The following is a 17,680-nucleotide window of genomic DNA, read 5'->3' as shown; positions in this document are numbered from 1 at the left end:
ATACATATATATATATACATACATACATATATACATACATATATATATATATACATACATACATACACACACACATTAAAATAAACTACTACTTACCATATTTTTTGCGGTACATGTTGCAGTTTTTGCAAAATTTGCATGTCCTGTGACTTATATGCCGAAGCGACGTATTGATGGATTTTTTTTCCATATTTATAAACCAATTCTTGTCTGAGATATGATCGTTTACATTCATTCTGACTGAAAATTTTGAACCCTACCATTTTCAGCCACTAGATGGCAGTTGAGTAGTAAGGCATGCCGTTGTATCATGCAATAGGTAAAAGTGGCTATTAATGACGCAGTCGGCTTGCCACAGACTGCCACCGTCGTCTGCCTGAAGAAACCGAATCAGCTTCATTTCGCTGCGCTGCCCCGGCGAAATGTAGCTGATTTGACCATTAAAGTGCATTTATTAAGTAAAAGTTCAACTGCCTGAGACACACCTTTACTATAAAGTCGAGCAAACAAATAAATGTTTTTAGGTGGTTATCTTGTTAAATTTTGAAGAAATGGACTGAGTTGCCCTCTGTGCGTTCATGTTTCCGTGTATCGGCTTTTGAAAATGCAGCTGATTTGGCCGTCAAAGTGCATTTTATTAAGCACAAGTTAGACTGAGACACGCCTTTACTATAATTTTGAGCAAACAAATAATTGTTTTTAAGTGTTAATCTTGTTAAATGCTTGTTAAAGTCCTCCGTGAACGCTCCCGCGGATGCCATTTGGCAGCCAATCGTTTTTTGGCACAACACCGGCCCACATTTCCGGGTTCTCAGCGGTGACGCATAATAGATGCGACGTATATGGCTAAGCGACATATTTATGGATTTTTCCACTTTTTTAGACACATTTGGACTCATGCAACTTATAGGGCAGTGCAACGTGTACGGTGGAAAATATGGTACTACTTCTACTACTACTCCTACTTGGCAGTTTTTCAATTATCGTGGGGCTTCAGGGTACGGATCCCCCATGATAAATGAGGGTCTACTGTACTTCCATATATGAGTTTAATAAGAAAAAAAATCCACTTTCAGAGGTTACGGTGCTTTTGATTTTATTCTGAGTAACTGAATAATCTTTTGAAGGTTTGATGATTTACAAAATTACTCACTATAAACAGAACAATAAAAAAAATTCTGATTTTAATTCCAGCGCTTGAACAAAACCTCTGCAATCTCATTTAAGATGGTTAACGGATGACTATATAACTCGTAAAATTAAAACAATTTATACGTCGCCCTAGCTAGAATAATTAACCATACAGGCAGTAAATAAGTCAACAACTGGCTAGATTTCAGGAGAACCCTCATTTAACTAGTCTGTGTTCCTCTGAATGTTTTTATTCAAGCAACAAATTGTTTTGCAGGATTCCTGGACATGTCAACCTTACCGTGTGAGATGAGCTCTACAGCCTTTTCAGTTTGTTTGTTCAGATGAAACAAAGATGATAAAAATGGCAACAAGTCAAGTCAGTGACAGAAAGCTGGCACAGCATTTAATTAGTCTCCTTCAGGACCTAAAGGTACACGTGAGCTGCTGCTTCAACAATCTCTTGTGTGTGTTCCAGTCTTTAGAGCAGCAGAACCCGTTTTTAATTTACCACTTTAATAGACAAATATCTAAAAATAAAAAATGGGTCATTTTTCACGTGGCGGAAATGCAAACGAAAGAAGCCACATCAAACAAAATACCAGACAAATTGAGAAACAGCAATAAAGATATTTCGTGATAACGATAATTAAAAAAAGAGTTTACCCTCAAACAAAGATTACAAGCGATTGTTCCAAGTTGCAACCAAACATTTTCATTATAGTTCAAATAAAACAAAACTCCAGATCAGCACTGAGTTAGGGCAACAAAGACTGCTCATGTTGAGAACATGTTCCCCCCAACAAAGATTTCTCAACGTGCTCCTTGTCCATTGTCCCCCCTGCATGAGGTTTTAGAGAGCTGGCACACTATCGCCACCTGCTGGACGATTTGTGCCTTTTTCTTGTTTTTATTCTAAACAAAGAGCAATTAAGATTATTTAGACATCCTTACACTAATCTAGTAAACAATTTGAGTAGAAAAGAGATCAAATCAAATAAAAACAAATATGAATAGATGGTAGGAAAGTAATTTAAAGGCAAGATATGCGAATGACAATAAGAAGTAATGGGTTTGCGATGATCTAAAAGAATGAATGTTTTTTTTTTTTGAATCTTTGAAAATAACTTAAAAAAAAAAAAAAAAAAGAAACAGTTTGAGGGAGGTATTGTTGGTGGACGGATGAGGTAACGTCTGACTAAAACGAAAAAGTCTGCTCGTCACAGAGGGATGGATTTACCAGAACCAAGCTGATGTCATCTTGACCCAGTGCATTGAGAAGGCTCTTTGAGCAACACAACGCCACGCAGAGCACGATGACTCCTGCTGAAACTGACCGAGTTCGTACATCACATCTCCCGTACAATGCTGCTTTATCCTGACTTTAAAATAATAAGAACACTATTAAATACCTTAACTTTACATCAACATACAAGATACAGATGAAAAAATAAAGATAAACAAACCTCTGTTTAGGATGTTTAAATATTAATTTGGGTTTAAACAGAATTCTATCTGTTTGACAACATTTTACCTTCAGGCAAGACCACCTGAGAGAAGCCAGACAAAGGAACATAGCGGCAGTGATTTACCTCTGTCAGCTGCTGCTCTACGACGCCCCTGTACTCCAGAGTGACTGGCTGCTCTTTGGGGACATCTGCTGCCAACATCTGCTTTGCAGAGCCCAGCTCATAGCTGAAAAATAATACGGAACCAAGAAAACTGAAATAATTAACTTGTAAAAAATGAAATCTCCTTTAAAAAAAACCAACAACATAATTTCTGTTGAATCTATAGTGGCTTGTCCAGGTTTTGCTGATTTGATTCTATATCTTATCCTATGACCGCTGCATTGTGAATTTATACAATCGAACTTAAAAATATATTTATTAACATCTACTACGGTTTTTACATCAACAATATTACTAAAATTAGTTAAGCTTCAGTAAAACTATTTCCAATAAATGTAAAGATCCATTTCATTAAGAGCATAATAAAGTTTAATTCAAAGGCGATTTCCTTAAAGGCATTTTTATTTTATTTACCCTTTTTTTTATACAAGTAGCCTCATTGAGTCACGAGGACTCATTTTCAAGAGAGACCTGTTTGGGAGCAGATGGTGGTGGTGAATTAAGGAACTTGCTCAAGGGCACAGATTGGGACAAATGAGGGTGGAGGCAGGTGTGGGTGTTTCATCTTTCCGGCCACATTTTGATGTTGACGGTCTAGGGAGTCAAACCGGTGACCTTCCGATCACAGGCCCACCTTCTCTAGCCTCTGCGCCACCACTCGCCACATGCAGATATGCATATCACCTGCAGCCCTGCATGTAAACATTTGAATAAAAATGTTGCACACGTGCTTGTAGTAAGTGACGATCACTCAGCTACGACCACACCACCTTAAAACTCACTATCTGTAAAAATGACCATTGAGCCAGTTTTGTGTTTGTAAGGTTGATTAGCTGTGGTTGCCATCTTGAATGAAGAGGACTCCCGAAGGTAATCCGCTTTAGATGTCGATCTAAGGATTACGTTACAAGAGATTCATTAAAATCTGTCCAGAGATCCATGAGATATTTTGCTGACAGACAAAAATAACCACACACAGTCACATTCATTCAACAGTTATGACTAAATTAAACCTGCAACACAAAACTAAATTTTTCTAATGTTTTGTAAATACACGTTGTCGTTTTGTGATCGATATATTTAAACTAAGTGCTTACAATTTACAACCGCTTTGCATTTAGTTTTTTTTTATTGACCAGAAAGCTATATGTTTCACACGGTTCTCTCTCTCTTTTTCTTTTTTTATGAAAACGTTAATTTCTCTTAAGTTGTTGATCATATTTTTTTTTTTTTTTTTAATTTACCCTTTATTTATATTGGTCGTCTCATTGAGTCACGAGAACTCATTTTTTAAGCGACCTGTTATTTTGGAAGCAGATGATGGAGTTGCTCATGGTCCCAGAGTGGGGCAAATGAGGGTGGAGGCAGGTGTGGGTGTTTCACCTTTTCCACCCACATTTCAAAGTTGACGGTCCGGGGAGTTGAACCTGCGACTTTCCGATCACAAGCCCATCTTCTAACCTCTGCGCCACCACTCCCAATATATTTTTGGATCATGTGTGAAAAAGGGAAAGATTTCTACAAAAACAGATTTTCTTTTGTTTTTTTAACGCAACTGTGAGACTATACAGCAATCATTAAATTAAAATGGAGAAGAAACCATGTCACAGCAGTCCTTCGCTACTTCATGGTTTGACTTTCGCGGACTCGCTCTTTCGCAGTTTTTCAACGTAAGATTGTGCACGACACATGGTTGTCAACTTTAATATTACTCACGTGATTGGGACGGTATGGGATAAAAAGTTAACAGGAAAAAAAAAAACTTTGTGCAGGCGTCGCTATTTTGTAGTTTTTCTTTCAATAAGCCTACACTGTCACACCAGTCAAAAGAACTACAGTACCCAGAATCTAACAGTGCTTCCGCCCGCAGCTTTCTTCTGAAATGGAGGGAAAGTTTTGCAATGCAAAGTTAGAAGTAACATCTATCTATTAAGATCACAGAACTGGCAGGAAAGTTGCAAATAATCCTGAAGCTCAATAATCGACACGTGCACATAAACGTGGACGGAGCGGTGGGCTTTGTCACCGCAGGGTATGTCTGCCGAACCGGAAACGAGCCCGACTGGAACAGAGCTGCTGTTCTGCAGAGCTGGTGGGTAAAACTTTGCAGCACTGCCTAGTACATATATGTATGTTGTTAAAATTACTGAGGTTTAAGAGTAGAACATTGTAAGAGTGTGGGAAAGCTTTATAAAGCCTTAAAATATATATAAATACTAAAACAAATAGTGTTCCTACTTTGTGGTTTTTCACTTATCGCAGTGATATGTGGAACATAACCCCCCCCAATAAACGAGGGACTACTGTAATGGTTTTTAGGCTTGCGAGAAAACAAAAAAAACATCTACCTGTCGTCCTCTAGGATGACACACACCTGCACGTTTTGATTTTACAATTCAACAAATGGTACAATGAAATAATTCACACCTGCATCACAGGTTCCAGTAAAACTGATCAGATCTCTCACACTTCTACACGTACAGATATGAACTCGTTAGGTCATAAAAAATAAAAAATAAACATTTACCTGTCGATACTGGCTACGCTCATGCAGAAAGTAAACCTCATGTTGTCCATGTTCCTTGGAGTAGACGTGTAAATCATGCCGAGCACGGAGCGGCAGCCTCGACAGATAAGATCCACAATCAAACTGCGGACGGAAAAAAATGAATAAATTAAACAAATTCTATAACAAATAGAAAACACACTTCACACAGCACAACACCAGTAAGCTCAGCTGAAGTTTGTCATGAGCAACGTTGGAATATTTTGTAGCTAATAACAATTACATGCTGTTCTTGAAATATTCCACGGTCACTGTCTATTAACACCATTGTACTCGCACAGGGTCAAGTACGCAAGATATAATGCACTTCTTTAAAAAATTCTCTGTAGATATTTATGTTGATTGGGTTTAAATGTGTAACTTTTAAAGCTGGATGAATAGAAGACTTTTACTCTTGTGTTGGCAGTGTTACTGGAATCCTCCTTACCAATGAGACTGTTTGCTCATTTCAAGCTGACGAGTTTCTTTTCCAATCAGGACATTGTCAGTCACCCCTGGGACAAAAACATCAGAAATACGTAAACTGTTATCGTTACAGATCAGTTTAAACTGGGGTCAATATTAATATACAAAAGTATTGCAACTGAAATGGGATGACTGAGGTGCGCTTGGTGCTCTGATACCAGTTTTGTAGTGCAGGTGCAGCTAACAAAATAGAATATTGTGAAAGTGAAACTCTTACAGTATATAGATTCGTTCATTACATACAGAGTGAAATATTTCAAGCCTTCATTTCTTGTAATGTTGATTATGTCTTTCAGGTAATGAACACTCAACTCATGCTCACGATGAGCAGACGAATCCTAGACGTGAGCTACAAATGTCTCATCCCTGAAGTCCAGCCACTCCTGAACCAAAAACATCAGAAGCGTCTTACCTGCTGAGAGGAAAAAAGAACTGGACTGTTGCTCGGTGGTCCAGTGTCCTCTTTTCAGATGAAAGTACATTTTCATGTCATCTAGAAATCAAGGTCCCAGATTCTAGAGGAAGAGTGGAGAGGAACAGAATCCATGTTGCTTGAAGTCCAGAGTGAAGTTTCCACAGTCAGTGATGATCTGGGCCCATGGTTTCTGAAGTCCTCAGCAGGTAAGACACTTCTGATGTTTCTGGTTCAGGAGCGACTCGACTTGAGGAATGAGACATTTGTATCTCATGTCTAGGATTCATCTGTGCATAGTGAGCATGAGCTTCCAATAACTCAATTCAGTTTATTTATATAGCACCGAGTCACAACGGAAGTCATCTCAGGGCACTGTGGAACTTTATCACAATATTCTAATATCCTGAGTTTGGGGTTTTCATTATCTGCAAGACATAATCATCAAAATAACAAGAAATATATAAAAGCTTACAATATCCTGATGCATGCTCAATAATCCAGGTAGAAAAATCAAAAAAAGTTCAATCTGGTCCTCTGGACATTCAAAAAAACAAAAAACAAAACAAAGCAAAAAAATCTAGAAACGTTTCGTCTCTCATCCAAGAGACTTCCTCAGTCTGAGGTGCTGTTTTCAGCTCAGTCTCTTAAATAGCACCTTCACAGAGTGGATCAACCAGTTTGCTGCTGACAACCAAAACCAGCTGATCACATGCTCAAGAAGGACCATCAGCGTAACAATGGATCATTAGCACACTGATGGCTGTTTACTGTTCACAGAGGGCTGAGTGATACTAGCAATCACAGCATTGTAAGAGGGGAACAGTTGAACCCGGAGGCCTCCACCCCTGTTTAATGATGGACGATTTCTTTTCACAAAGATGGCCTCCTTTACTCTTCTCTCAAACCATCGTTCCTCTCTGTCCAGGATGTGAACATCTTCATCCCTGAAAGAGTGACCGCTGGCCTGGAGATGAGTGTAGACCGCAGAGTCCTGGCCTGATGATGTTGATCTTCTGTGCTGGGCCATCCTTTTGGCCAGTGGCTGTTTAGTTTCCCCGATGTAAGACTGATCACAGCCCTCCTGACACTGAACAGCATACACAACATTACTCTGTTTGTGCCGGGGGACTGGATCTTTGGGATGAACCAGTCTTTGCCGTAATGTATTTTGGGGTTTAAAAGCCACTGGGACGTTATGTTTAGAAAATAAACGTCTCAGTTTCTCTGATACCCCCTCAACATATGGAATGACCACTGGTCTGGGTCTGGGTTCCTCCTTTTCACCTGTTGGCTGACTGGAGTCCTGTTTGGGTTTCTTCTCTGCTTTCAGGAAGGCCCAGTTAGGATATCCACATTGCTCTAGAGCCTGTCTTGTGTGGGATTTCTCCTTCTGCCTGGCTCCTGAGCTAGTGGGGACGCTGTCTGCTCTGTGATACAGAGTCCTGATGACTCCTAACTTGTGCTCCAAAGGGTGATGGGAGTCAAACTGCAAATACTGGTCTGTGTGGGTGGGTTTGCGGTACACCTCGGTTTGCAAATGTCCACTCTGTGGATAAATACATCAAGTTCACACGAGAAGATGTAAAAAAAATGGCAAGTTGGCTTTCTTGGACTATGAGGTCTCAGTCTCTGATAGAGGACATTTGCATCTAATCTTAAATGTTTTAAATTGTTGACAATAGCATAACTAGAGAGAGCCATAATTTGAAATGTGATGTAGCTTCATGTTTATAATGTTAAATAACTGATTTAGTCAGTGTGGCAGCTAAATGTAATAATCTAAAACCCACACTTACGCTTTAGTCTTATTTGGTTCTGTCCATCTTCAACTCCGTCCCAGGACAGAGAATCCCCCACAGGTAACCTGCACTTCACGCAGAAGAACACCACGGGTCCGTCCTCTTCTTCGTCGACTCCGCCGCTGAACAGTTTTTCTTCAACCGCGGTGGAGTCGACGCTGGATGAATTAAACGTTTTGTTTATAAACTTTTGGCGAAGCCCGGTCGACTTCTCTTTCGTAGCCATTTGTGCTTTTCTCAAAGGTTTCCGTCGAAACAAGGAGTTGTGTTTTCAAACTTGTGCGGGTGGTTGAAATATCCGGTTGACACAAGATGAACACTTTCGAGTACTTCCGCTTTCGTCTCAAGTTTTTATTTTCGCTTTTTTACAAGTTGTTACACACACAAATATATATATATATATATATATATATATATATATAAATAAAAGTACTGCAAACAAAGGCAGATTGAAATAACCAGTCAAATACAAAATAAGATAAGAGAAGAATGCAGTCAAACTTAAAAGATATGATGACCACAGTGACAATAAAAATTGAAAGAAAAGCATAAACCTTTACAACTTTACTTTCATAAATGTTTTCCACATCATTATCATCAAAATACAGAAATGTCAGACCTTGTTTTTTTACAACTCAAAAAAAATGATTTTTTGTTTTTGTTTAGTTTTTTTTAACAAGAGGAAAAAATACACAGCTGGAAAATGCAAATCAACTTTAGGTAGTACGTACTGTATATGCACTTTTTTTCTACTTATGTTTACAGCAACCCATTGTTTTCAAAATGGTAGTCTGTATGATTTTCAAAAAACGTTCAATACAAAAACAACTGGACTTTATTTGTAACAGAAGACGTTCAGTCATCTCAGATTCTCAGATGCAAATAAAGTCCAGCTGTTTTTGTATTGAACGTTTTTTGAATTCATCATGTCCTGGATGACTGAGAATCTTCACCAGCATTCTGATGATTTTATACCAATCTAAAAAGAAACACATAAAACCAGAATATAAAGACAAATAAAGCCAGAAAGCTCTACAGAGGGTGGTGCAAACAGCAGAGAACATCACTGGTAGCAGTCTCCACACCATCCAGGACATCTACCACAGCCAATGTCTGCGTAAAGCACACAGCATCATTAAGGACCACACCCACCCAGCACAAGGACTCTTCCGTCTACTACCCTCAGGCAGACAATACAGGAGTCTGCCATCGCATACAAAAAGACTAAAGGACAGATATTACCCACAAGTTATCAGATTACTGAACTCTCGATAAATAACACTGTACAACTGGAAATAACTAATAATTCAACCTCAGTGTCACTGCCTGTGCAATAAACTGTCACACAACCTGTGTGGTATATCAGATTCAGAATCAGATGTTGATTATGTGCAGTATATATACACGCACATACACACACATATGCATTTGTGTGTCATATGCATTTTAGCTTATATTACTACCTTGAAATATTTATTAATTCAAATTCATCCTGCTGCACCATTATATTCTACCATGTTGTTGCTCAGTATCTCTCTTTAGGACATTGTAAATATTATAATTACTTTGTCACTTTTTTTGTGTACCCTTATTGCATGCTTTTTGTATTTTCTTGGTGGTTTGTTCCTAGATTTTTTTATTTTTTTTTTAATTTTTTTTAGCGAGTCAAATCGGTTCCTCTCATCCTAAGCATTTCATTGTACTGTTAGCCCTGTGCTAAACTTGCATATAAGAAATAAACACAGCTTGAACTTAAGTGCAGGTTAGTTCATACATTATATCATTATGGTCATGGTGTTAGTACCAAACATTGTTCATGTAGTTTTTGGTTCTTCATAGAATAATCAGTATCAATCATTATAAACATCATCATATGTATTATATGTCTTTATTATTATAATTATTATAATCATTATTGTTTTTATGATGATGACGACGATGTGAGAGCAAGTGATTAGTTCTTGCTTAGGAGGGAACTATCCTAACTGAGTCTTTATCTTTGTAAACAACCGGAAACGTGAACCAATCAGCTTTTTACTTTTTTGAAAGTGTTTTAATCAATTATCTGCGTAGTTTATTATTATATATAATATTAGAACCAGTTTTATGCGTTTTTATTTATTTATTAAAAACTAACAAAAAATGTATTCCCAGGCTTCTCGCGCCATCCCACAAGTCGTTTAGTTTCTCTGTCTTTTGATTGGCTCACAATCCGGAAGTGGTGACGATCATTTAAGGGGGCGCGCGAAGACGGTTAATGTTTACTGTACGAGTTTATCCAAAACATTTTGGACCGGTCCTGTTTCTACTGTTTGTCTTTTTGTGTGTGTGTGTGTGTGTGTGACAATGTCTGAAAAAATTAAAAAGGTAAGTTTCAGTGTTGCGTGAATATAAAAGAACGCATCAGGCAGCGGTTATTTGATGGCACATTATTGTCATATTTACCCACAGGTAAACAGCTGGCTGAGTGCAGTGTATGGAGACCAGCCAGTGCCACAGTTTGAGGTGAATACAAGGACAATAGACATACTGTATCAGCTGGCACAGTCCAGTGAAGCCCGCTGCAGTGACACCGCTCACCTCATTGAAGACTTGAAACAGAAAACATCAGAGCATCAGGCTGATGGTGAGTGACGAACTGGCAGCAGAGGAGACATGAAAGTAGAGTAAATAATGCACACCTGTGGCTTCAACAGGACTCCTGCTCCAAGTGATGGATAATTATAATAACCTGAATTTTATAAGCATTCCTATGCTTGATTCTAGATGCAAACAATCAAAAATACAAGCAGAGATCTGTAAAGATCTAAACTTGCCTACAATGCATTAGTTTATTTATATTTGTCCTTTAGGGCTATTTGTTATTGTTAAAGGGATCTTGATCAATAATTCTCTTTTTCTTTTAAATTTGACTTGTTTTCTGTCCAGAACATTGCGCAGCATGTGCTTAAGCAAATGAGGATGCAGTCAGGTAAAATAAAAAAATAAAAATAGTTCAGTTCATTTTATTTCTATAGCGCCAAGTAACACAAGTCATCTCAGGGCACTGCACAGAAACATTCATATACATAAAAAGTAAATAACATTATTTATCTGAGGGGCCAGCAGATTGCTTTGAGTCTTCACTTCGTCACAGCCTCCCCATCCTGAGCAAGCACAAAGGCAACAGTGGAAAGGAAAAACACGTACAGCAGATGAATTGTACCGTTTATGAAATTCAGGTTTTCAAGAATAAAACGAAAAAAATATATCCAGCTAACACTTAATCCAGGACCTGAAAGATTCGTCCTCCTTCAGTTGACTATACGTCCAGTTAAAAATGACTAATAACTATTTGGGAATCACCTTGTTGTTATTAAATATGATGTGTTTTTATGTTTGTCAAATTGTTATTTTTGTTATACAGTATTTAGACACATAACTAAAAAGTGTCTGTCACAGACTGCTAATAATAAAGTCCCTAAAGGCTCATATTTTTGTTGTTGTTGTTAAATAATCTGTTGTTACACAACAGTGGTTTTGTCTCGTAACTTTTCCTTTTTTTGTAAGAACAAAAATTGTAACAATCCACAATCTTCTTCTCAATTCTGACTCGTATGTTGTCATCAGTTTGCACCACACAGTGTTGACAGAATTTCAAATAAAATAAGATGTAATTTTTGTACCTAGCTGCTCATCTTCAGGAGGTTCTTCTCCAAGGAGTCGGCCTGTCCTCAGCCAGTTTGTCCAAACTGGCTGCAGACTATGTGTCTGCTTTGGTGGACAATGCTATGGTGCTTGGAGTGAGAGACACATCACTGGGAAGGTACACTACCATTGTTCTACTCTTTTCTGTGTTTGTCTGATTTACTGATTTCATGCATTTGTTTTCCTCCAGTTTTATGCCAGCAGTCAACAACCTCACCAGTGAACATCTGGAAGCTGAAAAGTTACACAGACAACTTGAGAGAGAACTAAGGGCTCTTAGAAAGCAGCTTGGTGCAACTCTGGTGCTGCGGGGAACTATACAAGAGTAAGAATGTAGCTGTCAGCTTTTGCTGTATCTCCATGTGTCGTCATTTATAATGATAAAAACAGACATTTTGCTGGTTCACACGTATCAAGTGTTCTTTATTGTCAGAGATATCGAGAAAATAACCGAGTCTCAAGTGGTGGAGCGTGCCAAAGCAGAGGAGAGGATGCTCAACATAGATTTTGTGACGACAAAAGCCAGAGAGCTCAGTAACAGTCGAGAGAGGTCAGAGGTACGTTGTGCTGTTTGATCTGTTTTTGTAACGGATGATGTTAAAGATGTGACTGCAGAAATCACAGTTTCTGAATCTTAATCCAGCCATTATTTTTTACCCGCTTTTTCCATTTTGGGTCACGGGGAATCCTAATCCAAAACAAGTGAAATGGAGCTGTACTTGGAGCCTAAATATACGTAGCTAAATAAATCCTGATATTTTTGTAAGAAAAAACTGTTGTTGATTGAGACTGTTTCTGTGTTGGAGTCTTTGAATAATTCTTATTAATTGGTAGAGAAAAATCCATAACTTAACTCCGTATTACATAAAAATCACAGCCAGAGAGCGATAAAAAGAAGATTAGTGGTTAGTGTTTGAATTGAGTCGGTACACTCTCATAGTCAGTGTCTCATTTTCCTCATCAAGTTTTATTTAACATGTCTGGGTGTCTGGATCGCAGCTGTTTGTTGTTTCATCACTTGTGCTTTTAGACAGTAAAGGTGTTCTTATACATTTACATTTGTTGTATATTTCAACAAATCATACATCAAAACATTCAGCTCTTTCAGGACAATCCTGTTATGACCTGATATATAGGTGCAACTTGAGCTTTTTGAAATATTTACCCTTTTCTGCCATTTTTTTTTCTCATAGAAAATGAACTGAGCTCATTTTGCATCCTTCAGATCTTTAGATCTGTTTACAACCTTTTACTGCTCCTTTCACATTTTGTTCTGCTTCAGCTTCTTTCAGCCTTCTTGTGCAAATTGTAACTTTTTTCAGCTACTTTTAGCTGTTATTTCAGCTGTTTTGTGCTCCTTTTACCTTCTTCTGCTAACTACAACATTTTTGTGCTTCTTCTAACTTCTTTCTGCTAATTTCAGCAGCTTATGCTCTTTTCAGCTTGTTTCTGTAAGTTTCAGCTTTTTTCTGGTATTTCAGCTACTCTTTAGCTGTTTGATGCTAATTTCAACATTTTCAACTAAACCCACATGTTTGGCACTCTTTTAAACTTTTTTCAGCCTAATTCAGCAAAAATGTGCTCCCTCCACTTCCTTCTGATAATTTAAGCTTCTTTCGGCTTTTTTAGCTACTATTTGACTTTTTTTTGTGTGTGCAAATTTCTGCCTTTTTCAGATAATTTCCACTTTTTAGTGCTCATTGCTGCTTCTTTAAGCCTAATTGAGCACAACTGTGTTCTTTCCACTTGCTTCTGTGAATTTAAGCTTCTTCCTACATTTTCAGCTACTTTTCAGCTATTTTTTTAGTGCTAATTTCAGCTGATTTCCTAATTTTTGTGCTTATTTCTGCTTATTTAAACCAAATTCAGCAAATGTGTTCTTTTTGCTTTCTTCTGCCAATTTAGGCTTGTTCTTCCATTTCACCACGTTTTAGCTAATTTCAGCTATTTTTCAGCAAGTTCTTGAGCAATAAGCATTCACACTGCATTTTCACAGGATATGCAATTTATCTAGTTAATTACCAGTATATGTTATATGTTAAGAAAAAAATCATGTAAAATCTACTGACGTGTTTTTGATCAGTTTTTTTCTAAACTTATACGGGCTCTTTTCAGGCGTGTTTGTCTATACAGTGTACAAATCATACTTGGCTCACAGATAAATTATCTTACCAGTTTTTTTGCTATTAAACCCAATTATTGGTATGTTTGAACCAGCGTGTCTAAATGTCACTTCCTTGGTTGTTTTTATTCTGTTTTGTCAATTTTACAGGCTCAACTCTTATCCAGGAAGATGGACAAGTCTATTACCCATCAGGCTGTTGTGCAGCTCTCTCAGGTTTTACAGCTTTTTATATAGCGGTCACCGCCATGATGTAAAAACCTCACATCGTCTGCTCTCTGGGTTTGACATATGTCTTTTTTTTTTTTTTTTTTTTTGCAGGAAGTCGATGCTGTGAAAAACGAATTAATTCCCCTGAAAAAGAAGCTGGAGCCTTACATGGATCTAAGTCCTGTAAGACGGTTTTGTATTTTGTTCAGTTTTCATGACCTCAAAAATATAAAAAGTCTCCACATTTCTCGTTTTGTCTTATTATTTGTTGTTGACCTGAATTTTGTTGCGCTGTAAAATGTCTTCCTCTCTGACCCATCACAGAGCCCGTCTCTAGCACAAGTGAAAATAGAAGAAGCAAAAAGAGAACTTGTGAGTCTCCTGATATTTAATTGAATAATTGACTAGATTTTTTTTTTTTAAATATAATTCTAATTTTTTTTCTTCCTTTCTCAATTACAGGCTGCGCTTGAATCCAAACTTGAGAAAAACGTGGATTTTAAATGAAGATTTGTTATTTCACAGTTCTTGTCTTTGAAAATAAATAAAGTTTTCGTCTTTTAACCTTCAGCTAGTTTATTGGGAACCTTTTGAGTGAACTTGGTTTTTAAAAGTCAAATAAATTAGATTTAGATATGAAGTTTAGAGAAGCACTTTATTTGCTACCAAACAGATCTTTGCTTTTGTGATAAATTAGCAATCCGTAAAAAACTTTCATGCCAGTTTAAAACAAAGATCATCTTGAGCTGAGAAGGAACTGAGTTGTAACCATTTTGGTCAAACTGAATATATTTCACCTTTCACCACCAGACTAAACTTCACCTCAGTATCTGTAAACCTGAGTGTTTAGCCATTTTAGTATTGTGCCAAATTTTCTCTCGATAACCGTCAAACTGAGTTATAGCCATTTGTGTTAGCTAAGATCTGTTGGCCATCTTGAATTGGACTGATTGAACAGTTTTTTTAGTTGTAAATGTACCGCCAATGATTACTTTCTGAAAGTTTAAATCAAAGTTTTAAAGATGAACTTAACTTTCAGTCAGTGCTCAGAGTTTGTATTGTGGTTCACTTTCACCTTCGTCTTGTCGAAGCCCCAAAATTCACGGTTGAAACCCGTGCCTTCATGTAAAAAGTTTTTCTCTGCAAAAAGAAGCGGAGAACTTGTTTACTGTTGTTGTTTTTTTTAATTAAACGCTTTGTGTGACAAATGTTATGCTAAAGAGCTCAAACCACACTGAGCGTCTGCCATTTTGAGAAAAACATAAAGGAGAGACAGCCCATGTCAAGGAGCCTCCCTCCCATTTTTCTTAGAGACATGCTGCTCGCTCCCTTACTATCCATCCTGCGGTTCAAACAGGCTTATACTGCCATCCAGTGGTCAACAAAAGGTTCTACACACAAAACAAATAACCAACATTTCTTCTTAAATTTGGCAATAATTACTAATTATTGTCAAATTTCAAACAATAATATCGTCTATCGCAATAATTTCTGAGATAATCACCCAGCAAAATTTGTTATCGTGACAGGCCTAGCTGTGACGTCCCAGTCGGGCCTGCAGGTCTACACTGTGTCCAAAAAAAGAACTTTGAGGGATAAGAAACAAGCTGTGGAGCTGCTCTCAACTATCCCATCCATTATCTTTACCAGCTTCTTCCTTTTTGGGTCACGGGGATCACTGGTGCCCATATCCAGCAGTCATTGGACGAGAGGCGGGGGACACCCTGGACATGTCTCCAGTCCATCACAGAGACAAACGAGATAAACAACTATTCACTCTCACGCACCTATGAACAATTTAGAGTTTCCCATCAGTCTAACGTGCATGTTTTTGGCCTGTGGGAGGAAACTGGAGTACCCGGAGAAAACCCACACATGCACAGAAAGAACATGCAAACTCCACCCAGAAACCCCCAAATGAGATTCGCTCTGGCAACCTTCGCACTGCAAGGTGGCAGAGCTGCCTCGCCCAGCTTATCCATCTGTAAAATATCTCCACTTTCTCTCTGTCAGTCACCATCCCATAGATCTGAGTGTGGAGACTTTTTTGTCCTCAGGCTGTCATTTATCTGGTCTGGAGTCTGACACAGACCTGTTACCATGGAGGGGTGTCACATATGTGGGCTGGGGAGCAGTTTTCCCTGTGGGGCCCCCCAGCTTCAATGAAAAGGACCATGTGGTTAGAGTATCAAAAATGTATACAAAGAAACAGAATCAGAACATTACTTTATACCCCAAAGTGTTTGCTTCATGTAAAGAGCAAAAATCAGTTAATTTTCAGGCTACAATACATTTGGAAAATGTACAATAATATTGAATATCACTCACAGTAACTATTAGTTGCACCTTTTCCTCATTTCTGTTTTATATTTTTCCCCACGATGCTCCCAATACTCTCCAAGTGTTTTAATGAGACCATCTGACACACCAGATCCATCACTTCACCACTTGCTCTCGCCGAGATCGGATGCTTCTCCCCCTCCCTCTCTGCTTTGCGCTCTGTCTGTTTGTGAAACTGCTTCTGAGCCTCTCTTGCAAATCCTCCAAACCATAATTATGGACTTGTTTTGATCAGTTGGTCCCTCAACTCAATTTACACCATTACTTGAAAGAGAAGACAGGCTTTAGGCGAGCCGATTTGCCCTGTTGGCACGCACGCAGCTGGATATCTCATCGACTGGAAGACTTGATGATGTGTCTATCTCTGCTGCCATCTGTGGATTTTAAGGACACATATTTAATTGGATTCACGATAACTGGTTCCTGCTTTTTGGATTGGGATGGTTGCTGGTTTTTTCTACAATCAAGGAAGTCGTTGACAGCAAATTTGAACCCGATCACTCTGCTTGCCTTTATGATGGCTTGGTTCATGTCTCGAGTACCCGGACTCAAAGGCTGAATGGATCAGATCTTGGGGATTTTACTCAGTCACGTTCCATCAGTGTGGCCATGTATTTTGGACGTTTCGGAACTGAGGCAACCAACACAGACTCAAGGTAGATGCAATTAAGTTCTGCCTGCCCCCAAAACAACTGTGTGTTTATCTGAATTTGGCTCCCTTGGCTGGCCTTGAAGGCCATATTATCTGAATTTGCCTGGAGAACATGTGATCTGATGCTCACCACCCCCTCCCTGAGGAATTTCCAACTGATAACCAGATGAAACCAGCTGAATAAACTTGTGTCATCATTTCAGGACTCTTGGATTCTCATAGACGTAATTCTTGCAATTCCTTGACATCCCTCGAGAATGTTTATGGATCTCACCGGAGGACATTGACTGATTATTTCATCCTAATCAGAACTCTTACAGTGACCTTGAGAGCATCTATGAACATTGCTGACCGCTCTCGTCTCCTCCGTCTGCAGATTGTCTATGTTACTATGTGCTTGTTTGTGTGAGGTGTTTTTATAATATTAGAGATTTTCTTTTTTCTCAGGCAAGAAAAAAAAGTCTGATAGGAATTTTTTTTCGCCTCCAACTCCTACATGTGTCCAGTTAACCACTGTTTTTGTCTGTCCAAACAGGTCTCACTTGTAAATGAGTCTTCGAGGCTCCATGTGATTTATCTGTTTAAATAATGGTTGAATTAAAAAAACTGGTGCACAGAGCGTAAATTCAAATTATGTCATTTGTTGCATGTAAAGACATTCA

At 38.3% G+C, this 17,680-nt stretch overlaps 3 protein-coding genes across 4 annotated transcripts in view; 2 read left to right on the top strand and 1 right to left on the bottom strand.

Annotated features, from left to right (window-relative positions):
- Nucleotides 1-8,233, bottom strand: part of mis18a (MIS18 kinetochore protein A) — a 14,655-nt gene extending 6,422 nt beyond the window's left edge. Inside the window, exons 1-4 of the mRNA XM_037687977.1 lie at nt 8,005-8,233; nt 5,756-5,822; nt 5,290-5,412; nt 2,724-2,826 (exon numbers count right to left, since the gene is read on the bottom strand). Of these exons, the coding sequence (XP_037543905.1) occupies nt 2,724-2,826; nt 5,290-5,412; nt 5,756-5,822; nt 8,005-8,233 (522 nt within the window). The remainder of the gene's footprint in view (nt 1-2,723; nt 2,827-5,289; nt 5,413-5,755; nt 5,823-8,004) is intronic.
- Nucleotides 1-17,680, top strand: part of smad9 (SMAD family member 9) — a 937,424-nt gene that overhangs the window by 107,778 nt on the left and 811,966 nt on the right. The gene's annotated exons all lie outside the window — the stretch shown is intronic.
- On the top strand, nt 10,354-14,533 carry haus1 (HAUS augmin-like complex, subunit 1). Its single transcript, XM_037687975.1, has 9 exons — nt 10,354-10,374; nt 10,459-10,633; nt 11,677-11,812; nt 11,885-12,019; nt 12,128-12,251; nt 13,967-14,032; nt 14,138-14,209; nt 14,351-14,398; nt 14,489-14,533. The coding sequence occupies exons 1-9, from the start codon at nt 10,354-10,356 to the stop codon at nt 14,531-14,533; spliced, it is 822 nt and encodes a 273-aa protein (XP_037543903.1).

Source organism: Nematolebias whitei, chromosome 14 (genome assembly GCF_014905685.2).
Source record: "Nematolebias whitei isolate Nwh7 chromosome 14, NemWhi1, whole genome shotgun sequence".
In the NCBI taxonomy this organism is placed as follows: Eukaryota; Metazoa; Chordata; class Actinopteri; order Cyprinodontiformes; family Rivulidae; genus Nematolebias; species Nematolebias whitei.
The sequence above is the reverse complement of the archived record's forward strand: the minus strand, read 5'-3'. Positions and strand labels throughout refer to the sequence as shown.